Below are 27873 nucleotides of genomic sequence, written 5' to 3' on the forward strand. Positions count from 1 at the left end.
TATTTATAAATATAGAGTAGAAATTGTCAAATTGATTTATTTTTTTATTTTTTTATTTTGTCTTATTTAAAAGGAGCATTAGATTTTTTTTCTTTGAGAATTATGTTTAATCAATGCAACATAATGACTGTATTTATTTTTATTTTTTTCCCAGGATGGCCTACTATTCTGTTTAAAATAAGTTTGTTTTATTTAACTCTAACCATGTTTTAAAGCTACCCCTGAAAATGGTAAGTTTATGTAAATCAATATAAAACTGTTTTATTGTTTAAAAAAAAGCATAAAAAACAGTTGCATCCCTGGAGCTTAATCATCCTGCTATTAATAAGGTGTTATCTTTATACTCTGCACATGATCTTTGTAACCTGTTGTCACTGCTGATAATAGATTGTGGAAAATACCACTGGTTTTAGTCAGTTGGCTTACATCCATAATATGTTATAACAATAATTTGTATTGCTTGACTTAAATATGTCAGTAATATCAGGTTGTACATGCTAAAAACTTTATTATTTATTATCTTAATTAATTTATTGATTTAATTTATGAACTTAAACTGACGGAATTGTGTGCTTGTGTTATTTAAAGAGAAGACAGAAGACCGAATGTAAATCTAAGTAAAAAAAATATATATTGATCTTATTTACTATGTGCCATTAACACTGTATGTGCAATATGCAGTTTAATTTATTATTATTTTAAAAATTGTTTTGAGAGACACATTTATTCCTTTATTCTTTGTCTCTTGAGTAGAGCCCACAAAAGGATGAGAAGTGCAAGTTAACTGATCACATGATCTGGTGAAAAGAAACTTCCCATTAGAAGCTAGTTGAGTCTGAGTCGCCTTTGTTGTGTATTTTCTGGGCTTTTCCTTCACTTCCCTCTTGAGAGCCTCATGAAGACGGTCTTGTTCTCTCGAATCATCACTGCTCAGAGTCTGGACTGGTTAACTATCTGTTTAAGCTTTTGAACCAGCTGATGTTAGAGCTGCTATTGATGGCTGTCCTCTCAACAGACTGTTTCCCTGTTTCCAGTCTGTCACTTGTCGTCTGTTTTTCTGTATCCTTCTGATTTATCAGGTCTATATGCTTCAAGGTTTTTTTTTTTTTTCAGAAAACATTATTTTAACAACAGGAAACAGATATTAGAAGGTGACTGGATGATGATTCCTTCTGGATTTGTGTCCACATGAGGTTATCTTTAGTTAAATCCACATACAACATACTCTGAACATGTGACAACAAAAACTTCAAGTAGTTCAAAGAGTGTTCATATCAGAATATCATATGTGTTCATACCTGCTATTTCTCGTTATAAAGAAAATGTAATTTCAACAGAAAAACAATGTAAAATTCTACAGTAAAAATCTGTAAAGTGGTCAACTTTAAGTTACCTAACATCACAACAACAACAAAAAACAATATATGTATTATAATTATTGAAAAACATGATATGTAGTTTTATTGTAAAATTGCAGATTTGTTTATGAGCACGAAACTATTCGTGAAACTTATTCCTTCTGTGAACCATACATTTATGTTTGAGACATTTCTTGTAATTACTCTTATCAGTTATATACATTTGTGTGTGATATGTTGTTGAGTAATATTTATAGCATTATTTTAAGCATTGTAAAATGTAACTACCAATTTTTTTATGGAAATGTAATAATAATAATAAAAAAAGAATAAACTCTTTCCACAAATAATATTTTAAACGTTTATTTATTTCTTTTTTTACAAAATGCAAAGTTTTAAACAAGTGCACGTGACCTTATAACACATGAACATTGTGGTCCTTTAATTTCCGGTCATATGGTCGCAGCGTACGTCAGGTAAGGTTCATGTTGAGCTTTGGTCATTCCTGGTAAAAACACGTAAGATGAAGGAACAACAGGTCCAGAACCAGGCCAGCCCATGCAGTTATAGGGTACCATGTGGCCCGGGTTACCCGGAGACGGGTGAGCGTGTGGCGCACCGGCCAGAACCCCCATCCCGGGAAACGCGGAGACTCCAGCGGGATACCCGAGCATTGAGTAATGTGGGAAAGGTGCAGGGGGTAATTCCGACATTTTGGAGGCCAGGTCGAGAAAAGGGTATGGGCTGGCGGACAGCTGGTGACTGAAAAACACCCGAGTAGCTGCGGCGACGGACGTTTTCTCCGCGCTCAGCGAGTCCGTCAGCGCGTCACCGGGTAAGCGCGCACTTTTCAACGGGTCACAGTCACCCAGATTGTACGTCACATTAAAATGATACCTGTCTTTTTTGATCAAGTTTTTGGGCTTTCGTCGCGGTCTGTATTTGTAATCCGGGTGTTCTTTCATGTGGACGGCTCTGAGGCGTTTGGCCTCGTCAATAAAGGGTCTTTTTTCAGAGTCTGAAAGCAGTTTCCATTCACCTCCGAGGCGTTTGCTGATCTCAGAGTTGTGCATCTTCGGGTTGTCCAGTGCCATCTTCCGTCTCTGGGCTCTAGACCACACCATAAAAGCGTTCATGGGACGTTTAACATGGTCCATAGGCTTTGCCATTTCTGAAACTGTTTCCTCTGCTGCTCCGTTTTCAGTTCAGTCCAAAGGAAAGCAGCCCTAAACTCCTTTGACGCACAGTTCAGTCAGTCCTGTCTGTGTTACCTTTGTAACATGGCACCAAAATCTGAGACTGCGCCTAGAAATGAAGCCTAAGTTTTCGACTGACTATTTGTCAAATATTAAGTGACTTACAAAATTCTGATATTCATCTCTTCAAACAAGTCCCAGTAGTTTGAGTTGTTATCCATTGGACGCACGGTGTGTATGGGAGTCTCTGAAGCAACCTAGCTTTAAATGTTCATCACTGCTTACCGCCTGCGCTGAGTTTTGAATGAAGTGGGCGTGTCCATTCGTCCTGAGACAGATGACGTCAGCGTGGGTTCGTCCTGTGGAATCTACAAACGCTATGAGCAGCAGCACTGTGGGACAGGTTTGCATTTTTTTCAATGGCAGCCTTTCAAATACTAAATTATTTTTTTAAAATCTTTAACAGATAAGTAATTTAATGTAAATTCAGATATGGCGTTAAACATCGAATCACTGTAAATGGCTTGTCATAGTTTATTAATATAATAATATATATAATATATAATAATAGTCATCATAACCCTTACGAAAAAGTAGTATACTTCAAGTTTATTTTACTAAGTATACTTAAGTAAAGTTCAAGTATATTTGTAAGTATACTTTATGTAGCAAGTATACAAATATCAGTGTTCTAGTAGTAGGCTATACTGTAAAGTTACTGTTTCAATACTCATTGGGAATAAATTGGCCCACTTTCTAGTATATACTTTTAAGTATACTTTAAGTATAACAGTAGCAAACATTGAGTACACTATTAGTTTACCTCCATGTTTGTAGTTTGTACTACTACTATACTAAAAGTTAACTTATAGGTTTACTGATAGTTTACTAATTAAATACTTTGTACACTGAAGTATAGTCTCAGTAAACTACTAGTCTAGTAGTTTTATACTGTAAGTATACTCATAAGTTTTCTTTAAGTGAACTTTTCATCATACTTTAAGTACCCTATTAACCCTATTTAACACTTTAATGTGTTTCAAAAAAATAAAGAAATAACATTTTTGAACAAATAGCTGAAAAAACACTATGAATTGGATTCAGAATGATAATCAAAACGTAAATGGAGTCGATCAACACACCAGAAATTGGCTGTAATTATTACCTCTTCATCGGCTGACATTTTATTCTGTAACATTACAGTTTTGATGCTGTTTCATGTCAGTTGATTATGTTACATGTGTTAGTATCTGTAGTTCCTTTTTTCTTCTTCACTTGTTTTTTTTTTTTAATTCTGTGCAGAAGATGTGTACTAGCGCCCTCTACTGTATAACAATGAAAACAGATTCTAGGAATAGAGCTCAAATATATTTATAATTTTTGTAAGTATAAGTCAAGTTAAAAATGTAATTTTAAGTATATTTATGAGGAGTACATGAAGCCCATGTCTGAGAAGTTCATAAAAAGTAAACTAAAAGCATATTTTTACGTATTTTTTAAAAGAAGTATACTAATAGCACACTTGAATAAACTTCTTTTTCGTAAGGGAATGTTATACAAATCCAAACTATCTTATCTTATTTTCTAACTAATCTATCTATCTAATAAATAAAACTCAACAGAAAAGAGGTTGCTGCTTTTGTTTTGTTAACTCAGTGCTTAACCAATAGGCTGCAACCATTTCCCAGAGTTACTGTGCCAATAAAAGGCACCCCGACAAGTTCAAATAACCTTGTGTCCATAACTGTGCTCATATGTGTTTCTCTGTTACCATGTGATTAAAATATAATCTTTTGAAAGGACTTCAATATTAGAGGGTTGCTGGAGAAAGAAAGTGCTTATTATTAAGACAAGAAAATGGAAATTGAACACTCTTTTGTTTCTTTTAATGGTGTCTCTTTGTATAAACTTTAATCTCCGTAATCTTTTTGTAACCATGGATGTATTTGTATACAATATATCTGCTTCAGTCAAACAGTCTCACATCCTTATAATATAAACTATACCTAAGCCCAAATTACAATTGTGCTGTTTAGCTAACTGTTATACTTTTTAATTGCTGTTATAAAAATTAAATAAATTTGTGTCACATGATGTATACTGTCATGTTTTTATTGCCGAAATAATTCCTGCATGTCATTTAGATTCAATTTGATGAGTTCATGTGACAAAAGTGCAGAATAGTACTGTTTATTTTAGAGATAGTATTCCATAAACTAGTATTCGTTACAAACATATCTCTTTTTTCACTTAAGTGCAATTAACTAGCCAATGTGTTTTGCATACACAAATAAACAAGAATTCAAACAATGTTTCATCCAAAGGAAGTGATAAGATCCTTTTGTAATTGTTCATTTGGAGCGGTCCCACGCTGAGAACTAGGAGGTGTCAGTCATGAGTCAGGACCACACCAGAACAGAATGCTCCGGAGTAATTAAAGGAACAAATAACTCTTAAAACCGGCTCTGTGTTTAGCCTCCCTTTATTCTCCTGAAAGCATCTTGGAACACATCTTGGATTTGCATGAGTGCTCTTGGTTATCTCTCAAAGAGAAGCTTATTTAGCAGAAAGGAAAAGAAAGTCCTTTGGAGAAAGAGAAAGAAAAGGACAATGCGTTAAAAGGAGAAATCCTTTAATTTTCATCTAGAAGACGGGCCATTGTAGGTCCAGCTTTCAGTACTTTATCTCCACTGCACTTCGACAGAACCACCAAAGCTTTAGTGCTCATAACATTTGTGTTCTGAAGAGCAAGTGTGTGTAGAAAGAATCAGTTACAGTCCTGCACCAAATCCTGCGCATTCTTTGGTTGCATCATTGCATATTTGAACACTTTCCAAAAGTGACAATTAAGGACAATTCCATTCTGAGAACAACTGAGGGACTCGTCCACAACTATTACAAAAGCTGAAAACATTCAGCGTTGCTCAAGAAGCCAAAACAGTTGGGGGTGTAAACTTTTCAACAGGATGATGACGTGGACATGTGGTTGTTGTTTTTTTCTTCTTCTCATTGAGTACTGTGTTTCAGAAGTTACATAAGGTTTGCATGTTCCCCAGATGACAAGATAAAATTCATAACCCAATAGGTAATATAAGGGAATATAAACTTTTGTACTGGTTCATGTGTGACTGCGGACTATGTAAACATCTGATTTAAACTAAATAAAAAACAAAATGCAATTTTTATGATATGCCTTATTATTTGTTAAAATTATTAAAATCTTGCATATGATGCAAGAAGTATGTAAAATTATGAGCAGAACTGTTACTGTAACTGGTGTTCTCTGTGTTTTTTCTTTTCTTTCTTGGTGTAACTAATAAATTGATATTGGTCAATGGTTTGACTCTACATTTAATCTGAAGATAAAGCAGTAAAATTATACTGTGTGAAATCACCTTTACATTTCTGTGAAGTAAACAGCATGTGTTCATTGGTGAACACAAACACACACATATTGGTTCAATAGCAAGTTCACTGGTGACAGAAAACTAAACATAAAGTGAAAACACGAATAATCAAACATATAGGGAGAATAAAGTCATAAATATGAAATTCGGGGAAAAAAAAAATCGAATTTGGCTTGAAAAAGCCTTGAATGAAAGTTTGAAGCAGTTGTAAAAGCTAATAACATAAGCATGTTGCTAGCATGTTGTTAGTATAATTAGCATGTTGCTAACATGTTTCTAGAATGATTAATCTGTTTCTAGCATGATTAGCAAATTGTTATCATGTTGCTATCATGTTTATAGCACAGTTAACACACTGCTATGCTTTTAGCATGATTATTGTATTGCTAGCATGTTTTTAGCATGATTAGTATGTTGCTAGCATGTTGTTAGTGTGTTTCTAACATGATTAGCATGTTGCTAACATGATTTAACATATTAATAATTAAAAAATGACATGACATTTAGAAAAAAGCAAATATGAAATTCAATGGATTTCCGGGTTTCTCAGCAGCAGAAGTTGTCATAGGGTAACTGAACAAATGTATCTTTTTGCAATCACATTTGCTCAAAAGCAAAAGTCCATGATAGTGTTTTCTGAAGAAAGAAAAAAGTGTGTGGTGTTCATGTGTGGTCCAAAGTTCAGTGTAACTGTAAATTTGAACTGGATTGGTCACAACTCAGGAACTTGAGCTGGAATTTAAAACATTATTACAGTAAGAGGAATTTATTGAAAGTATTTTGAAGAAATTCAACAAGTAATGCATCCCATGCCTGTCCATAAGAACTATAGAAAGGCTTTGTCATGACAATTTTAACAAACTTTGCTTTTCTAGTAAAGATTACAATTACTTTAATATGTTCTTCATTACATTTAAATTCAAATGGCATTTTTGCTGAAGTTGGAATTCTCAATTCTGAATGGTGCACAACCGTCAGGGTTGTGCCAGTCATGAAACGTGAGTCACAAATTCCACTTAAAATGTCTAAAACATACAGTGTCCCTGAAGATGGAGGACATGCAGTATCGACCACAACGTACGGCCACCCAGCGGCTGACGTGCTTTCGGCCCGCCGTTACAGGGGTCCTGAGTCTTCTCACCCGCTCCAGCGTCGAGCACTCAGGACTCCCACAAGGAACCCAGAATCCAGCTGACATCACAAGCTGTTTTGTTGGCTGTCCTTTGTAGGCCGTAATGAATCCAGTGAATGTGAAAGGAGATAAAAGGACAGCTCCGGTGAGAGTGAAGGATGGTCACACTGTGTGGCTAATGTTCTGAAGGCTTTCACTGCAGAGAATGGGAACAATGGGAGCAAATGGCAGGACAATGACCAGTGTTTTTGTCCACTCAATTTGTCTTGAGGTCCTTCAACCTAATCACATTCACTCAGAGTCATTTGAAGGTTTTGTTTGAAAGAGAAACTGCTGAGAGTTTGGGCCTGTGAACAAAAGGACAGAAAGGGGAAGAATCAACATCTATCACCATGACAGCCGGACTTTCAGACAGGGATTTGGGTCCAAAGAAAACATGGGATGAATGGAGAGAAAGCCAACGTTAATTCTCTCAAAAAGTCACAGGACATGCTCGACCATCACGTGCGTGAGAACGGCTTGAATTGTTGTTGAAGTTCTTTGTTAACGAGACTATGAAACCTTGAAGACGTTTTTGGTTAAGGTTAAGTTTTACAATTAATGACAAAGCAAAACAGTGAATTAAACAGATTTTTTTTTTTAAGTAGAAAGACATAAATCATTTGTACAATGTCCATTCGAATATATTATTCAAAGAATATTGTTAGTTGTCAGAGTTGAAATTATTTTTAATTGTGGTAGCTTCAATTTAATAGAAAATCCTTTAAATGATCAGAAATAATTTATTTTCAAATTGTACACATGCACTGGAAGTCTAGGGGCAACACATTCTGCAGGGTTGATGCCGTCAGTACTCGTTTCAAACTGGGAAAACTCTTCAAGCGTGCAATCAGTTATCAGTCTACACTGTCAGCTCAGACTTCAGTCGGCCGGAGGAGAACCAAACAGCTGCTTTCTACATCACACTGATCTCTAAACGCATGGTCACCTTCATCAGGACATTGTGCAGCTTTGCGACTGATATTAAGACCGTGCCATAAAGCAGAGAATGGGGGTGGTAGCATGACAAATGCTCCTCTCCTTGTTCCTTTAAGAGATTTGCACCAGAAAAAGCAATTTCTGTCAGAAGGAGTTTTGTTTAGAAGACTTAACTTTAGTCCTTTTGTTCCGTTGTGTCAGAAAAACGTAAGGAAATGGCACAAATATAATGACACGACTCCTATAATAATTACTCCTGAAATTATTAGGAAACTTGGGCTACACCGACAATCTCTGAATGTCATCACATGAGAACACAAAATACCAAAATCAAGCACTGTGTGCAGAAACGAACTTTTCTGAGCTTACTTACTGAAGCCACTTGTTCTAATTATTTGATATCTAATGCAATGACATTCAAAGTGTGCAAATGCTTTTTGATGCCACTGTGCAAAACAGTTAAGAAACTATCAGAAATGGTAATAATCTTAGTAAGATATTGCAATTACCACTTCAAATGACAAGGACAGGCATCAAAATCACAAGATGAATAAAGAAATTAAAGTAACTCTGGCCTACTTCACATGCTTGAGAGAGAGTTCGTGTGTGTTTGTGTTCAGCTTTGCCATGAGATCATCACTGTAAGGGAAGCATACCACATATCTCCCATAATAATGGATCTGGCTATCCTTTCATATCTTCTCTCAGTTTTTACGCATTACCAGAGTGTATTGAAAGTGCTTTTTCAATGAAGAAGTAAAGGCAAGCATTCCTTCTTGTGCACACCTTTGAACTGAACACAATAGGATCGTCTACTGCAAAGATCTCACACTTTTGTTTGTCCATCCAGGAGGAGAAAGGCCTACAGTATCGCTTACACTCCAGAGATGATGGTTATGATTACAGACAAAGCCACAAATGTGGAGGACAAGAGGCTGTGATTCGATGCCTGCTTGCCTTTACACATCGCCTCTTGTTCTCAGTCAATCCAGGCTTTTGCCTTCAGGTTAATTCCTTTATGCCCTAACATAACATAGTCTCAAAACACCATGGCACACGGATGACAGACTGTAAACAAATACCTGCTGTCACCTCCGGCACCAAATCTTGAAGACATTATGGAACGGGATGTAAGGTGACAAAGTTTTGTTCTTCTCCCCGTTATTGGAATACAGGGGGTTTCCCAGCTGTAATCAATCCATGTGGAAACAGAGGTTAGGATAACATACAAAGCCCAGTGACATGATTAGGGTTAACATGTTCTAGTGTGTTTTATACACACACACACACATATATATATATATAAATGAAACATTTAAATTAAGTATGCACTTGTGATCTGTATGTAAATTCCATAAAAAAGCTATTTTCATTAAATCGGCACAGTTCAAGCTTCATATGTGTGTCAACAATTTTTATAAATAATACAAAATGCACTTTTGAACAGTAAACACTGATTCTTCCAACCAGTCCATGTCGTCAATTTCAACAGAACACAAACCCAGACGGGATATGACAACAAACGTAATCCTCAAGCAAGTAACCAAGCAGTTAAAAAAACACTGAATTCAGTTGTTTCATTTAAATAAAGCAGTTGGGCTAAACTGCATTTCACAAAAAACTTTTGCGGCAGGTACTCCAGCTTTCTCTCCTTTTGCCTCTCCGTAAATCAAAAATCAAACCAGAAACATTCAAAAAATACAAGAGGATGAGCAGCAGAGAAGAGCTCCGTGTGCAGCATCCCTGTCATTCACACAGATTGTCACTTTTCTTACAGTTCAAGAGAATCAGGCACAGCATTACATTTAACGGCCACATTAAACACAAAAGTACAGGTCAGGCTTGTTTGTATTGCAGAAGAACTTTTGCACAAGATTTCTTTGCCACAAGAAACAATGCAGCATTACAGAATGATTATCCAGCAATTCTCTGACAAGTGATTCTTTTTGGATTATATGATCAGATGAAGTGTCAGAATCACAATTAATAATGAATAAACAAAAACAGATGCTGTCTTTGATTACTTTTAGAGGCCTCTCAGTACAGTATTGCCTTAATATTTCTAAGACCTTACTGTGTAGTCATGTAGTATAGAGGCACTGGGAAAACTAAATGAGTCTAGCTCATAGTGCAGCATTTTATTTGAGCAAAGGCAAGCGATTTCTTTGGCCCCTAGCAGACTGGCATTACACTTACATATTAAGGCACATATTAATAATCATAATATACAGTGGTGTACAAACTCTAGCCTATCGCCATCATACTGGAGGAATCAGAAGGCTGGTTTATAAAGTCCTCTGGTTTGATTTCAGCTCTGTCCTCTCTGGTGTGAATGTTGAGTGTTGAGTGCATGTACGCGTGCGTCTCTAGCTCCGCTCAGCCTGGTGTTTTGGGGCGAGGAGGCAGAACTTGTGCCCGTTGGCGAGGATGCTGGGTGTAGCTGTGTGCTGTGTACATCAGGCACTTCACGGGCTGTTATAAAGCAGTCTCGAAAATGATCAAGCTGCCATCTTCTGTGGTGGCGAAGCCGTTGAGCTGGTTGACCTGACTGCGGTTGATGTACGCCTGTAAAAGAAAAGAGAGAGAACATGGGTAGTGTGAGAGATGTACAGTAATGTGACAGACAAATTATGTTTTTGAAAAAAAACTATTCTGAACTTTCTTTTCATCGAAGAATCCTGAAAAAAAAAGTATAATCATTTTCACAAAAACATAAGGCTGCAAAAACGGATATCAGCATGAATTATAAAATGTATATAAAAATATATTTTTTTAATCTAATAAAAATAGAAAATATAAAAAACATTTAAATTATTTATAATTGGGCGAATCAGTATATTAGAATGATTTCTATAGGATCATGTGGAATAATTCAGATTTTAAAAAGTATTTTCTCTCATGCTCACATAGGGTGCGTATACATGATTATTAAATATAATAAAAACTACTATTATGAAATATTCAGAAAATTAAAAACAAAAAGGTTTTTCTTTTAATATAGTTTAAAATGTATTTTATTCCTGTGACGCAAAGCTGAATTTTCAGTATCATTATCCCAGTCTTCAGTGGCACATGATCCTATAGAAATCATTCTAATATGCAGATTTGCCCAATTACAAATAATTTAAATGTTTTTTATATTTTCTATTTTTATTAGATTAAAAAATATATATTTTTATATACATTTTATAATTCATGCTGAAATCCGTTTTTGCAGCCTAATCTTTTTGTGAAAATTATTATACTTTTTTTTTTCAGGATTCTTTGATGAAAAGAAAGTTCAGAATAGTTTTTTTCAACAACATAATTTGTCTGTCACTTTTGATCAATTAAATGCAAATAAAAGTATTAATTCTGCTTCTTTTTATTCTTTTAACGGAAGTGTATCACGATGTCCTCATAAAGTTTAAGAAGCAAAACAATTTAATTTTAACTTTTCAACACTAACACTAAACATCAATTTTAAATTGATAATAATCAGAAATGTCTGAGCAGCAAATCATCACATTAGAATGATTTCTGAAGGATCTTGTGACACTGAAGAGGAGTAATGATGCTGAAAATTCAGCTTTGCATCGCAGGCATAAATTACATTTGTAAAATATTTTAATTAAATAACTGCAACTGTTCTTACTGTTTTTTTAATCAAATCATTGCAGCATTGGTGAGCACAGGGGACGTCTTTCAAGGACATAAAACATTTTTGACCAGTAGTGTATGTGACCCTTTTATGAGACCTGGAAATGGATGACAGGCGTCGCTCTGTTCCCAAACCTTCCCCGACAATGCTTTTCTGAACACAGGGGACGGAACACAGCAGGCTGAATGGAAGTGAAAATCCCCTCTTCTTTAATATCATTCTTATGCAGTAATCAAAACCTCTCATTGTATTTAAAAGCACGCATAGCTAACAAAGAGCATAAAGACAAAAAGAAAAAGCACCTGGTGCTCGACCCCCCGCCCCCACCCCCACACCCACCCCCCGCAGACACATAGAGAAAAGTCCCAACAACACAAAGCATGGCCGACAAACAGTTGGCCACACTATCAGATATACTCTCAATTGAGCCGGCATTCAGACTGCACAATGGCGGAGTGGTCTAATATCAGGTAGATGTGCGCTTGAAAGCCCCGGTGGTCAGCTCCAGCGGGGCCGGCGAGGAGAATGAGCTCACCGGCTGAAGGAGGCGGAGAGGAACCCGATCCCAAGACACAACAACATTAGGAAGGGGAATCTAATACTGACTGACAGCACAAAGGCCTGGGCTCTTTCTCTGGGGCTCTGGCACAGGTACATGTGGGCACATATTTGGCGATCTGACAGGGGGGTATAATCGATATTAACCCGCTCTCCTGTGCTCTGCTCACCTGTTTGGCGGTCTGCAGCAGCGAGGCCACTTCTGCCTTTCCGGTCTGCTGCACCATATTGTAGAAGATCCCGTTCTGGTTCTGTAGGAGAACATGGGGAGCGTCGTACTCGTGGATTCGACCTGCATCCAGAACCTGCGAGAAAAACAGACATCTGTTGTTGATGCCTTGATTTTAGGACCAAGTACTTGTTCCAAAAAATGAACACTAGAACCAAATGATTTTGGTGAGATCTGGAGCTGTTAACTGCAGAAAATTCATGATTTAATCACTTGTATGATCTGGTTCTTTTTAAATGAATCAAACAAAAAGAACTAGTCGAATGATTCACTCTCTATCTGAATGAATTAGTCAATGTTGTTGGTACTTATTCACCGAACTGCAAGAGATTACTTTCATCATGTCCAACTCAAAATGAAGAAAGTGCTACTGTGATGTGCACTTAGGTTCGTAAAACTAGTGTAGTTTCTGATCATGTAATATAAAGCATATACAAAAAAGGATCATAAAAGTACTTTGTGGCATTTAATGCTATTTTTTTGTGCTGTTTTGTCCTTTTTGAGCCCGATGGCTCCTGGTAGAACCAGTAGGTACCAATAAATTGTTTTGTTGTATGGCAAACAAACAGCATGAAAGCTATATATATTGAATTTTTACTGAAGAACCATGCAGGTTTGGAATGAGAAAAGATTTGTAAAAAAAAATGTTAGTTATGTTTTTTTAACAGGGGCATTTAACCCTCATAAGGCATTCAAAACCTGTAGAAAATTTCATAACTTAATATTTTTGTCAGTTAAAACCATATTGTATCTGATTATTAACTTCTCAATCAATGAATGCACAAAAAAACAGTTTTGAATGCTTTTTATTACCATATTACTACCAAGTTATCCCTACATTTACCCCTTTCATTTTTTTTTATAAAAACAAAAAATTGAGAAACACATTGAAATGTACATTTTACAAGAATTACAAAAAAACAACAACTCTCAACAGGTGTGAATATTCATAAAATATGGGAAAAAGGCTGAATATATTTTACTAAAGCTTTTGAGACAAATCTAAACAGTAAAGCCTCAGCTGATGTTCGGGTTAGAATAAACCTTTTTTTTTTTTTTAAATGGTTATACAATTGTGCAAATTAAATGCGTGTTCAGATAGCCTTGGCTCAGGTTTACACATCTCTTCCAGGTCTAAATGGAGCCGAATGCGTTATGATAAAGAGCTCCATCTCTGCACTCACCAGGATGCGGTCGCTGTCTATGATGGTGTTGAGTCTGTGTGCGATGGTGAGGACGGTGCACTCCTTAAACTTGTCACGGATGGTTTTCTGGATCAGCTCGTCCGTCCTGTAGAACACATACATTTCTGTTCTCTTATAGAGGTCCTTCAACAACCTCAGAGCCAAGTTAAAGGTAGCTAGGTGAAGCACTCACCGAGGGTCCACATTTGCAGTGGCCTCATCAATAATGAGAATCCGGTTCTTCCTCAGAATGGCCCGGGCTAGACAGACCAGTTGCCGCTGACCCACGCTGAAGTTTGATCCAGACTCGGCCAGTTCGGTCTCCAGTTTATTAGGCAACTCCTCCACAGCAGGCTTCAGCTGGACCTTTGAGCAAACGAAGCACAGATTCACTCCAAGATCTGGACTTTGAGATTTCTTAATAATGTATTACATCAACAATCATCACATAAATCTACTGAGGGAATCAGAAAAGGAACTTAATGACCCATATGACCAAGTTCTATAAAAATATGTTAAAACCTAAAGGAAGGCTGTGAGCAAAGCACAATGGTAGCATGACTTCACCATCAATGTCACCATCACCAACTCTTTCAGTCTTGATTAAAAAAATAAAATAAAATTCCCTGAAACTTTGAGTTACAATAGTTTGCAAGAGTGAGATTCTAAACTCAGTGTTACTAAAGTGAACTAAAAGTCGTGAAATGCTCGTTGGTGGGTTTTGACCTACAAAAATACATCCGGCGTCCTGCAGCTCTCTTTAACAAGGAGTGTGTGTGTGTTCACCTCTTCCAGAGCGTTCCATAAGTCATGGTCTGAGTGCTGGCTGAAGGGGTCCAGGTTCTTCCTCATGGTTCCTGTGAACAGCACAGGGTCCTGCGGGATGATCGACATCTTCTGGCGGAGGTCGTGTAGGCCGATCTCTGAGGTCACGACTCCGTCCACAGTGATTTTACCCTCTGGCTCCATCAGACGGAACAGCGCTGAAATCAGGGAGCTTTTTCCAGCACCGGTCCGACCAACAATCCCAACCTGATCAATGCGGAGCAGAAAACATTACTGCATGCGTCCCGACAGACTCACGTGACGTTCTGGAGCTGTGGTGCCAGACTCACCTTCTCTCTAGGTCTGAACATGGCCGAGATGTTCTTGAGGACGACAGGTCCATCAGAGCTGTAGGAGAAGTTGACCTTGTCGAAGGTTATCAGGCCCCGATTTGGCCAATCGGGAGGGGGGCGTTTTTGGGTTTCCCAAGGTGCTTCACTTTCTATCTCTGTGTATTCAACAACTCTCTCCACTGATGTCATCTAGAAGGACACATTATTCACGAAGGCAAATCAATTTATGAGGAGGTGAAGGGTTTACCTTGTCGGGAAGATTTAAAATGAATCAATTTAGCGCTGTTTCTACACAGACAGCTGCCTTTGAAGGCAGAAAGCCTTACCATGTGCATCAACCTTCAAGGAACTTCACAGCTGACAGAGCTGAGATGCTCTATATAAGCAGCAACTTGCACACACATCACACAAATAGTGCTTCCTATAGTATGTTGTTAAGCTAACAATTCAATACTCCCAATAAGCACAGTATCTTGAGTTCTTTGAAGTATTAAATAAAACAAGCATGTGTTAGTATGTTCGATTCAGGTTCGTAATTCAGAGGTTCTAAGTCAGAATAATTATGCATTTATAATGCTAAATGTTGTTGGTACCCTTCTACACTTTGAATAAATCTATGAGCATCAAGTAAACTAAGCACCAGAACAGTAGGCGAGGATGTACACTACTGTTCAAAAGACTTGGGTCAAAAAGATTTTTAGATATTAACCTGTTTTCCAACAAGGATGTAGTAAATTGATCAAAAGTGTGAAGACCTTAAACTGCGATTTCTATTTCAAGTAATTTATTTTTTCCTCACAAAAATATAAAGCACCACAACAGTTTTCAATATTGATAAAAAGAAATATGTCTTGAGCATCAGATCAGCATATTAGAATGATTTCTGAAGGATCATGTGACACTGAAGACTGGAGTAATGATGCTGGAAATTCAGCTTTGCATCACATGAATTAATTACATTTTAAAATATATTACAATAGAAAAGGTTATTTTAAACTAACACTATTCCACAATTTTACAGTTTTATTTTGTTTTTTAATTAAATAAATGCAGCCTTGGTTAGCATAACTGTGCATTCACACTGCCACCACCGAAAGCATTAAAAATCGTTCTGGCTGTGCTGCCAACAACGCTGTAGAAAGATTTGTGGACGCTCTGATGTAGATCAAATGCTCATTTTATATTTAAATTTTACAGACTCTAAATGTGTATACGGTAGTGCAAATGCAGTGGAATATTCAGTAAATGTAGATATTAAGTTTTTACCATGTTCTCCACCTCAGCACTCTGTCTAACACCCCACTGGAACATTCCCATTAGGGTGACTGCATAAGACAAAGCCAATCCCACATCTCCCGCCTTCATACCTGTGAGAACCAGACACAATCTTTTCACAAACTGGTCTCAAATGTTGATCTACACCCCCTATAAGAAGTGTTGGGTGTAATGCATTATGGTAATTACTTATCCACTGAAAAAGTAAAGTAAGGGATTACTGCTCATTTATAGATAATTAAATTACAGTTACTTATAAAGTACTTGCGTTACACACAGTAAATAATTTCAACAATTCTAAAATCAAAATGGAATTTGAAATTCCCATGATTCCTGATTCACAGAGAAACCTTAAATACTCAGATAAAGATAAGATTAAAATCAATCGAATCTAAAAAGGGACTACTTTTATTTGTGTACCATATTTTTCGGACTATAAGTCGCACCTAAATATAAGTCGCATCAGTTCCAAAAATTCGTCATGACAAGGAAAAAAACATATATAAGTCGAACTGGACTATAAGTCACATTTATTTAGAACCAAGAGAAAATATTACCGTCTACAGCCGCGAGAGGGCGCTCTATGTTTTCAGTGTTGGCTACAGGAGCACTGAGCAGCATAAAGCGCCCTCTCGCGCTAATGTTTTTCTAGGTTCATTTCTCTAGGTTACTTGTCAAATTAATATTCATAAATAAGTTGCAACTGACTATAAGTCGCAGGACCAGCCAAACTATGAAAAATGTGCGACTTATAGTCCGGAAAATATGGTACACTGACAATAACAACAAAACATTGTGCTTTTGTAAAATAAAACAAACAAGGTGCACCTTCTGCCATCTAGGTCTCAGTGAGCATCTTTCTACATGTCAAACTCAGCGAATATTTGACGCAAAGACATGAGAAATATGTCTATAGAAAGCTTGTATCTATTTTTTATTAATTCAAATGGAAAACGAATATTATCTGATTATGTAATTCGTATGAAACTAAAGCTATTTTCATAGTTTTTGAAAGAAGTCTTGCTATGAGGAATTTACTTCAGATGAACAATTTATGTAATTTATTCTTATTTCCATTAGTTAACGTGTTATTTTTACATAAACCTGTATGGATTTTACTAGTTGGGCTTTTTCTAAACATCTCGCCAAACTGAAAAGTGTTATTTAAATTTTCTTAAGCTTTTTTGTTATTCAGAGTGGCCTATTTCTATTTGTTAACCAAAGATGGTAAAATTCTTTAGAAAAATATTAAGTATTAGTCAGTTGTTCTAAAGCTAAAAGGCTAGACTATTTTATGTTTGATTCAAATTAAAATAATAAAAAGTATCATTTCTATTAAGGTTTATAGAGATTTTAAGATATAGCCTAATTAGCGATTCAAATAATTAAGTTACTTATTAAGTTACTGTTCAAACAGAGTTATTAGTTGAGTAATTTAAATAAAATATTGATGATGTTATCAGTAATCGTAATTAATTACTTTTTGAAAGTAACTTAACCTAACACTGCCTATAAGGATGTTCCCACTGACAGTAAAAAATAAAAATGTATAAATTATTGCTTCAAATCAAATTTGGCACCATTCAGTGCACCATCACTGTAAAACCCCCTTATGCATTGTGTTTTGGTTTGTGTATGCTACGGATATCTCACTGTCTTTAAGAAGAAGACATCCGAAGGCTGTGATGGTCACAAACACCGAACACATTCCATCCAAACGCACTGCAAACCAGCGCGAAGTGGTCAGGAACAGGAACCAGGCCTCTGTCGGAGTACACATTACATTTTAAACAACACATTATTAAAGTCACTAATAATCTGAGTCTTGTAAGTGGTGTAGTGCATTACCGACCTGAGTGCAGATCTTGATGTGCATCAAACGTTTGCTGAAACCTTTCCTCAGCTTTAAAAGCACGAATGGTGCAGAGGCCTTGCAGTGAGGATGAAAGATGGGAGAATACAGGACTTCGAGCTGGAAGAACGCAAAATACACACAGCCATCAAGACCAATCTGACTAAATATACAAGACACACAGCCAAGATGCCCTGAAGAAACATTAATAATATCCCAGATTTGACAAGAGAAAACTGAAGACACTCACTAGTAGATTCAAGACGCTTGACATCTCGTGATGTCTGCAGGAAGTAACGCCGTAGAAACAGGAAGCTGATCAACAGAGGAAGAACAGGAATCAGAATCCAAGGAATGACAGAAGACGCCACAGCAATGACTCCAATGATTTGCAGAAACACCTGTAGTAAATCAAAGCGCAAAACGGAGAGAAATACATAATCTAAATGAAAATAAATACATATAATTAGTTAAGTTAAAGTTTTATTAAAATTAGAGATGCACCGATCGATAAGCCAAAGATCAGAATCGTTCGTTCCCTGTCAAGGGAACTTCGAACTGCGTCCTCTGAAGGGACACTATGGGGAACACCTAGTCGTGACCCGTGTCTGTAGCATACTTTGAAAAAAACGCCAACGTGTTGGCCGGCAACAGCCTCTGACGTCGCTACCGGCGCGACTATAAAAACGCGCCCGTAGGACCCGTCACTTATCTTCTTCGTCTTCATTGTATGTTTTGTTTGAAGTGTGCATCTGAGAAACGACCAAAACGGTAAGAGCGATCTATTATTGTTGTCATGGCATCCACTAGCAAGGCGTTTAGACAGTGTGTGCATCCGTGTCAGCGTTATTTGACACCTGATGACACACACATTCTTTGCGTCTCTTGTTTGGGCGAAGAGCACGTGCGCGAAGTCCTTGAGGGTGGCAATCTGCGCGCGATGTCCTTGAGGGGGGCAATCTGCGCGCACTGCAAGCGTTTTTCTATGAAAAAGCTCCGCTCTTGTTTATCTCTCTTTTCGAGGAAAGAGGGACAGCCATCTTGATCTCGAGGCTCAGGACCTGCCGTTGCCGAGGCACGGAGGAGAATGAGCTCGTGGGGATCACAGGTGGATCTCGCTGAGGAGTGTTGAGAGGAACGACTTCTCTCACACTCTCCGGCGGCAAACGAGAGCGAACTTCGGGAGGAAGATGTGTTGTCATTAACCCCTTCTGACACTGAAGTTAGTGCTCTGCTTGGTTCTACCCAGAAAGAGCAGGAGATGTCTGAGAGTGGCGAAGCAGCTGAGGCTGAGCCTTCTCAATCCTCCTGCCCTGCGTATGAGGAGCTGTTAGAGTTTATGGATCACGCCACGGCAAAATTAGACTTCCCATGGAAGCGTGCCAGAAAGGTAACGCCACAAGGTCGCCTCGATGAGCGTTATTTGTCTGACCATAGCCCTCCAGCCCAGATGAGCCTTCCATTCTTGCCTGACTTGCATGCAGAAGTCGAAAAGGAATGGAAGAGGCCATTTTCCTCTCGCATCCAGTGGTTTCAGCATATGAGTTATGCTAATATCAAGGGCAGGCACGAAAACGGCTATGAGAGGATGCCCCCTGTAGAAGAGACGCTGGCTAGCTATCTCTCTGTGGGGGAAACGTTCTCTCTTAAATCTCCCTCTTTGCCATTTAAGCCCCTCCAGGATACATCCCGCTTAAATGGCAACTCATACTTGGCAGCAGGTCAGGCTGTGGCTTCGTTGCACACCATGGCAGTGCTTCAGGCTTACCAGGCTGACCTGCTGAAGGACCTGGATACAGGCAAGGGCCTTTCACCTGACCAGGTAGCCGAGCTGCGCCGCACCACAGACCTCTCTCTCTGGGCTACCAAGCAGGCCCCCTCCGCCATGGGCAGGTCTATGTTGGCCATGGTGGTAACATAGAGACATCTGTGGGTGAACCTGGCAGACATCGGGAGGGAAGAAAGGGGGTTTATTCTCAATGCTCCGGTCTCGCCTTCTGAGTTTTTCGGTACCTCCGTCGAGATGGTCGAAAAGTTCAGGGAGGCAAGGGCGCGCTCAGCTGTCTTTAAATCCTTCATTCCACGAAGGTCCAGGTCCGAGCCGGAACAACAAAGGGGTCCTGGCCCATCTCGATCTGAGGATCGTAGACGGGCGCAGAAGGCTAGTGTAGCGGCTCGTGCTCCTCCCCCACCTAAGGGCAGGGGCAAGAGGAACCAGTGGTCACGGAGAGGTAAGCAGGGTCTGAGGGATGTGATTCAGACGAGGCAGCGTCCTCGCCCGGATCAGAGTGATACCTAGTAGCTCCGGATGTTTTTTTACCTCTGTTTTAACTTCTGTTTTTATCCTCCCCTGCCTAATTCCCCTGTAGCCACCAGCTCTCCACCTGATCGAGGTTAGGTGGAAAGTTTCTCACATAACAGTCTCCTTTCCTGGACCTATGATGTTTTGGTTGGTTCTATGTTCATAGTAACCACCTTACTGACGGTTCAGGCCAGAAGGGGGCGCCCCACAAGCGGGACTCCAGTACAGGAGGGTGGGTGAGTACATAACCCTTGCTTTACCTGCTTATGAATGTTATGTTGCTGGTGGTTATATGTCTACTAACAAACTCCGTGAGTTTCCTTTACAGAGCCTGGCTGATCATCAGAATTGGCACAGCACTGCAGGGAATTTCATGGATGTCCGGCCAGGTCACCCTGAGGGGCCGCCTGGCCGCTTGGCGCATCCGGGGAGGTAGTTACGGAGTCCTTCTGTATGTACTGCCTCAGGTGATGCTCCCCTCGCTTGAGGGTTGAAGCTCGCCTCTCCCGTGCGATCCAGCGCCTCTGCGATGCTTGGGAACCTGTCTGTACACACGCTAAGCTTGTGTACTTTCTCAAAACCACATGGTGGTCATTGTGCACGTGAACACTTTGCACAGTGTCTCAAATCCACGTAAGTGGTAAGTGTGCACGCAAGACTCTGCACACTTTCTAAAATCCTGTACGGTGGGGGTTACGCGCTCCACTTCGTTCCCTTTCTGAAAATGATTAGCCCTGGGGTCCATGGGCTTCATTCAACCAGTGTGTATTTGTGATACACCTCAAGCATCGCTTCCCTCAACATGAGGGGCTGTGTGGTCTCCCACATATTGTGGTTATCAGGTAGTAGGCTTCATCAGGCCTCTCTGATGGTGAGCTCCCACATACTGTGGTTGCCAGGTAGTAGGCCTCACCAGGCCTCCCTGGAGATTTAGCTCCCACATACTGTGCGTTTCCACTAAATAGCATATTGTGGTTTTCAGATAGTAGGCTTCACCAGGTCTCTCTGAAGGCGAGCTCCCACATACTGTGGTTGTCAGGTAGTAGGCCTCACCAGGCCGCCCTGGAGATTTAGCTCACAAATACTGTGCGTTTCCAGCAACAACAAAAAAACACGAGCTCCCACGGTTTGTGGTTGTCAGGTAGTAGGCCTCTCTAGGCCTCTCTGTAGGTGAACTCCCACATATTGTGGTTATCAGACAGTAGGCTTCACAGGTCTCTCTGAAGGTGAGCTCCCACATACTGTGGTTGTCAGGTAACCTTTCAGTACACATGCTAAGCCTGTGTACTTTCTCAAAATCACATGGTGGTCAGTGTGCATGTTAATGCTTTGCGCGCTGTCTGAAATCCACGTAAGTGTGCACGCAAGACTCTGCACACTTTCTGAAATCCTGTACGGTAAGGGTTATGCGCTCCGCTTCGTTCCATTTCTTAAGATGATTAGCCCCAAGGTTCCTTGGGCTTCATTCAACCAGTGTGTATTTGTTATACACCTCAAGCACCACCCCTCAACATGGGGGGCTGTGTGGGCAATTCTTGTGGTAGTTAGCAGCATTCCCCTTTTCTGAAAGGGTCGCCTATGAGCATGCTGCTCTGAGCTCGGACTCCTCCTCTCAGCGGGAGACTGAATTCTTGTTTTTTTCATCAGAGCGCTCCAGTACTACATACTGTTTTGAGACGCACCGTGAGATCTGACATCCTGCTGAGGCAGGGGCTGAGGCTCGGGAATGGCGCCTTCGCACCAAGGTGTTGAAGCAGAGTTGGAAAGGTTGGCCAGATTTGGGTGGATCGGTTTTGCGGCTCGAGAAAGCATCGCACTATCCCCTCTGGCTTCCTCTGACTCATCCAGCTCCATTGGGGCTGGACGCCATGGTACAGGCGTGGCCGAGGCTTCATCTGTACGTTCCGTCCTCCAATTGCTCTGCTCCCGGGCAATTACATTTATGAGCTGCTCTATCAGAGTGCCACGAGAGCCCCTCCTTTGTGACAGGCAAGACTTGGTAATAGACAGTGCTAGGTTCTTAGCCGTATCCCTTTAAAGGAATCTTTCGTGATTCCAAGCCTTCAGCTCTACCCCGGGCCGAGGCCCCACAGGTAAGTTGGGTATGTAGCTTAGGATTTTGGCCATAAGGGATAATGTCATGGACAGCCGTCGAACCGTCCAAGGGGAGACTCCCCGTGAAATGATAGAGTTGGTACTTAGTGTTTGCCATTATTCTGGCCTGCACTCCCCTCAGCATGGCGGCGTGGGTATACTGTTCCCCATAGTGTCCCTTCAGAGGATGCAGTTCGAAGTTCCCTTGACAGGGAACGTCTCAGGTTACGAATGTAACCACTGCGTTCTCTAGCTACCTGCCATGCTTCGGACGCAAGCTTCACGAAGAAGATAAATTACGGGTCCTAGGGGCGTGTATTTATAGTCGCGCCGGTAGCGACGTCAGAGGATGTCGCCGGCCAACACGTTGGCGTTTTTCAAAGTATGCTTCAGACACAGGTCACGACGAGGTGTGCCCCATAGTGTCCCTTCAGAGGACGCAGTGTCTCGTTCCCTCTCAGGGAAAAATGGTTACATTCGTAACCTGAGACGATTTTCTTCATGTTCGGCCTGTCTCAAAAAACTGTGCTAAAACATTCAAATACATAAAAAGTAATGTCAAAATGCCCGCCTTGGTGAGTATCCAGTTAAATACAGTCCATTCTGGAACGTTAAATAGTTGAGAAAGAGAAGGTATATTGTGTAAAGGCCTGTTCACACCAAGGATGATAACTCTAAAGATAACGATTAAGATATAGTTCTAAATATCGCTCAATATTAAAGAATAGGGGAGTCCACACCACAACAATAACGATAAAGGGACAGAGAAATTATATCGTTGGAATCACTTTCAGAATGTTTTTTTTTTTTAGAATAAACACACAATATCGTTCAATGGTGTGGACGCTAATATCATTATCTTTATAATTATCGTTCTCGGGATGAACGGGCCTTTACAGTATACTGTGTCCGTGAATAACCTCTTGTCTAATATCCCGCCTGCTGTCTTATGTTAATCAAAGAACAAGAGACAAAGAAAACCACTGTCTGCTCTTGACTGAATACATTTTATAACTTTAATGGTAAGCATTCATTTGTATTTAATTTTTACAATGAAGATTATAGAAATTACCTTTGATAAAAAATTACATGTGATTACTTTAATTTCTGTAGTATTTCTTACCTGAATAAAAACTTAACCTGAAAAACTTAGTTTCACAGCTCTCTTTATTATTTTGCATTTATATCTGCTTCTATTTTATTATCTTTTTTTTTTTTTTTTTGCATGGAAGGAAAGTCAATTTTTGTTTGTATATGCTGTCAGTTATATCTCTTAGGGAAAAAGAAAAATTGGAATTGGCAAAAATCAGTATCGGCAGATCACACTGACCATTTTTTTTTTTTTTTATCGGAAATCGCAATCAGCCAAGATAATTGCAATTGGTGCATCTCTAATTAAAATAAGCAAACAGTCAAATAAGTGAGCTGTAGAAAACACTGCGTCACAACAGTTGACTGCTGGGTCATTAAAGCACTTAGTGGTTTTGGTTGCTCCATTTGACAACAAACATTTATCAAAGGACACGGAAGAAAAACAGTCAGACTGCCTGGACAGCATGACTCCACACTTTCTGAGTGAGATCTCGTTTAAATTACCCATAATCCCCTACTCTTACCCGTAACTGTGTTAATAACTTAAGGTTAGTGTTGGAATGACCAAACTAGGTGGCACAGAAACTGACAAAAGCATTACTATGCTTGTTAGTTTGGGACTCGACATGTAGAAGAACCTCAGTAGCGTCAGAGTGAATCTCCCTGCTTTAACTTAGAAACCGCTTTGGTCACTTCATCAGCGTAGCCACATTCAGAATGGATACCAGCACATTGTACTCATGTTACATTTTTAATCCATAGTGGCATCCAGTAATTTGCAATTTAATCAAATTCTTTGTTAAAATACCTGTTTGGTAATCCAAACAATGTTAAAAACGATAGATAGATTCTGTGAATCGCCCATTTACAGGTTCATAACCTGTAATCACCTGTAATCAAAGTGACATGATGTGTGTTTAAATGATTTTACTCAAAATAAAAAATGAAGATTTTGGGCAATGCTTCCTGCATCTCAACTTTCACAAAACACATAAACACAAGACATTTATTTGCACTAGTGTGAGAAAACAAGGCACAAATTATCTTATCTTCCTCCATGCTTCCTTAAATTATAAAAAGGCTTTCATCTTGTAAGTCTGATCATTCCATCTTGAAGGCACCAATATTGATAAATAGTACAAGTATGATAGTAGTATGCCATTATTTAGGAACTATTCAACAGTACATGCTGACTTTGCTGCCACACTAAAGGGAACCAATAGTGAGAGAGCACTGTGGGAAAGGCTAAGTGACTGCAGAGTTTTCTCATCCTATGAGAGAACAAGGAGGATTCTGCTGTCCCTCACAATGAGAAGCTTCTTAAATGAAAGACTATTGTACTTCCACTCAGTCTGTCAGGTTTCAGACAATAGCACTCTGAGCACATAAAGTGATGCCTGTCACCCACGTACTGACCACATTGTCATTTGCCAGGGAAAAAGCCACAATATGTTGTTGGTCTACAACACTTGGTTTACCAGAGCGAATAATGCACACGGCCACAAGTGATGGTTGTCCTGATCCAGCCATGTCAGCATGTGCTTATTATGTGGTGTTTAACAGACACTGCGCTACAAAACGTACCTGGATGAAATCCACAAATGTCCACGGAAGTAAGGAATCAAGGTGGCCGATGTCTTTGGAGAACCGGTTGAGGATTCTTCCTGAAATGTCAAGGGAAAAGCCATTCAGAGACCAATCAGCTTTCAGATCATTGCATAATACCAAACAATTGAACTAGATTCAACAAGACAGGACACGGTGAAGAAAATGAGCATTAAGTTCATTAATATTTAAAAATATTTTGTAAAATGCAATAAATAAATAAATAAAATTCATTAATTAAAACAAAAAAATAAATGAATAAAAAGTCAATAAGTTTCTACAAACTGACCTTTTTAATCACTTATGATATTTAAAAAAGGTAATATAAACTAATGATATTAAATGAACTAATAATTAATCAAGCTATCTGTAAAAAACAAACACTTCTTTAAACCTTCACAAATACATTTAAAAACATTTTTAATAAAAATAATGATAAACAATGATTATTTTCTGTTATTTATATTTGATGGTTAAATCACATTTTTGGAATAAAATTTCAACTTTTCTTAGAAATTGTAAATGAGTTTTTCAAAACCATAAAATAGAAAGATTTTCTATCCTTTTCTTTATCTTGGACACTCTTATTCCGTAATAGTGATGAAAGCAGCACTAAGTAGTAATGATGTGCCTTGCAAACTTTTCTGCTGAATTATTTTAACAATTACAATCCCATTTTGCCCTTTACTTCTTATCTAACTGACTATGATAAATTCAGCCAATAAAGGCCTTTAACCCATGATTTGAGTGACTGGAAGGATAATAAATGGCATATTAAACAAAAATAATGCAAACAAAGGAGAACTCAATCAACAAAGGCACCATGCTTGATATCTATTTGTCATTTGTCAGAAATGTTTATGGCCAATCATGCTTAGATTACAAGTCCAGAAGAACTGGCAGACAACAAACACCCACTAGTGTTAACCATTCTTTATTACCAGAGAGCATAGATTACCGATGAAAAAGACCAGAGCGCAGAGACACAGGATACAGCAGTTGTGTCAACTAATCCACACCACACACTTATTCCAGCCATAAAAGTTTCCACAAAGTGATGTGATTTCTACGAGTGCCTCCTGCTGTAATTGTGCCTCGTGGGTGCACGGCTGATAACAGCATCATGAAAACGTGCTCCATCTGACTCTTCGGCAGCCATAAAATTATCTATTAAGACTTTTGAGACTTGTAAATGCTCTTTTGCTCATGTTATCAATAGTAACACCCCGATAAGCAACCCTTAATGACTTTAGAAGGCTCTTTTTTTTTTTTTGCTTTTTAGAAGGCGAGAACTAGAAACTGCTTTAAACTGGCCATATCAGCGACTTTTTCCTGCGTGGTTAAATGCTGACCACCATTACCACTATACTATACTATACTATACTATACTATACTATACTATACTATAATATAATATATGTTTTCCTATGATTAATTATATAATAAAGCTTGATCATTCATATTTTTATTTTATATAGATTTATAAGAATATGATCATTTAATTATTATGATTATTTGGAAATATTATTTGAAGTTACCAAGAAAAACAAAAAAAAAAGAATAAACTAATAAATAAATAGACTTAAATTACTTATATAGGTCAAATGTTACTGCAAATAAGGTGCAATAAAGATAATAATAATAACAATTTCTAATTGGCTACTGCTCAGATTCATGCTCCATGACTCATCACTCTAGAACATTAACACAAGAGGAACAGGGAAAGCAAAACGGCCAGTAAGATCAGATAATTTGACTTCACACACACCTGCCCTTCAATCCAAACACTTCACACTCCACACAGCTAATATACAACCCTGTATGAGCAAAGACCTCAAACGCTGCCGTTTACTCAACACTCCAGAGTAAACACTCAACTAGAGCAAACATCACTGAAAGCACACCAACGCTTTCCTTTTCTATGTGCTCTTCCACTGAGGAAGTCTGGAAATCATTTTAAAATGGTCAAAGTCAGTCACAATAATTACCCATAAGCACTAAATTAAGGAAATATTCGGAAATAGGAAATAAATATTCAATGATGTTTAATAACTGCAATCCTTATAAAGGGGAAACAAACTGGCAAATAAGAAGCTACGTGTATGTTTGGTTTGAACATGTACCATGACACTTATAGGCTTTTGGAACATGGTCTCCAATCTGTACAAAAGAAAAACAAAACAATATACGCTAACAAAAACATATTTGTTTTTCTTTTTTACATGACTGCATAGTACCATGGTGATAGCATGTAATAACACAACACAAGGACTTCTCCAAATACCATAATCCGTTATTTTTATTAGAATTAACCCGAGTATTGCAATTTTATGATTAAATTTTGTTTAAACTACATGAAAACGTAACTTTTTTTGGGGGGATGGTAAAATGTTTTGGCCATTACTTTCAACATTAAATTTAAGTCAAACACTACCACTCAAAAGCAATATTTAAAAATAATACTAATGCTAATACTTTTATTCAGTAAGGATACATTAAATTGATAAAGTGACAGTACAGCTATTTATAATATTACAAAAGATTTCAAATGAATGTGATTTCAAATAAATGTCAGTTTCTAGAAAAACATTAAGCAGCACAACTGTTTTCAATGTTGATAATAATAAGCAATATTTCTTGAGCAGTAAATCAACATATTAGACATTTTTTCTGAAGGATCATGTGACATTGAAGACTGAAGTAATGATGCTGAAAATTCAGCTTTGCATCACAAGAATAAATTACATTTTAAAACATTTTTAAATAGATAAGAGTTGTCTTCAATTTTAATAATATTATATACATTATATACATAATATTATTGCTTTTACTATTATTGCAGTTGTGGTCACA

The 27873-nt window shown here is 38.4% G+C and overlaps 2 protein-coding genes across 3 annotated transcripts in view; both read right to left on the reverse strand.

Moving 5' to 3' along the window:
• Nucleotides 1-1705: 1705 nt before the first annotated feature.
• LOC113050917 (transcription factor Sox-21-A) lies at nt 1706-2839 on the reverse strand. The gene has a single exon (XM_026214375.1). The coding sequence runs from the start codon at nt 2525-2527 to the stop codon at nt 1811-1813; it is 717 nt and encodes a 238-aa protein (XP_026070160.1). The 5' UTR covers nt 2528-2839; the 3' UTR covers nt 1706-1810.
• Nucleotides 2840-9472: 6633 nt separating this feature from the next.
• LOC113050918 (multidrug resistance-associated protein 4-like) overlaps nt 9473-27873 on the reverse strand; it is a 37631-nt gene continuing 19230 nt past the window's right edge. The window contains exons 20-30 of one of the 2 annotated variants that reach the window (XM_026214376.1): nt 25000-25079; nt 18178-18328; nt 17928-18047; nt 17729-17839; nt 16067-16167; nt 14798-14989; nt 14469-14714; nt 13876-14048; nt 13683-13788; nt 12440-12574; nt 9473-10636 (exon numbers count right to left, since the gene is read on the reverse strand). In XM_026214376.1, coding sequence (XP_026070161.1) covers nt 10547-10636; nt 12440-12574; nt 13683-13788; nt 13876-14048; nt 14469-14714; nt 14798-14989; nt 16067-16167; nt 17729-17839; nt 17928-18047; nt 18178-18328; nt 25000-25079 — 1505 coding nt within the window. In that variant the 3' untranslated portion in view covers nt 9473-10546. Of the gene's footprint in view, nt 10637-12439; nt 12575-13682; nt 13789-13875; nt 14049-14468; nt 14715-14797; nt 14990-16066; nt 16168-17728; nt 17840-17927; nt 18048-18177; nt 18329-24999; nt 25080-27873 lie in introns of those variants that run through there. The other variant, XR_003276828.1, reaches the window with a different exon arrangement.

The sequence above is a fragment of the Carassius auratus genome, chromosome 31 (assembly GCF_003368295.1).
Source record: "Carassius auratus strain Wakin chromosome 31, ASM336829v1, whole genome shotgun sequence".
NCBI classification, from domain to species: Eukaryota; Metazoa; Chordata; class Actinopteri; order Cypriniformes; family Cyprinidae; genus Carassius; species Carassius auratus.

Coding starts and splice junctions, on each gene's coding strand:
- LOC113050917 (XM_026214375.1), bottom strand. CDS start 2,527: ATGGCAAAGCCTATGGACCATGTTAAACGTCCCATGAACGCTTTTATG.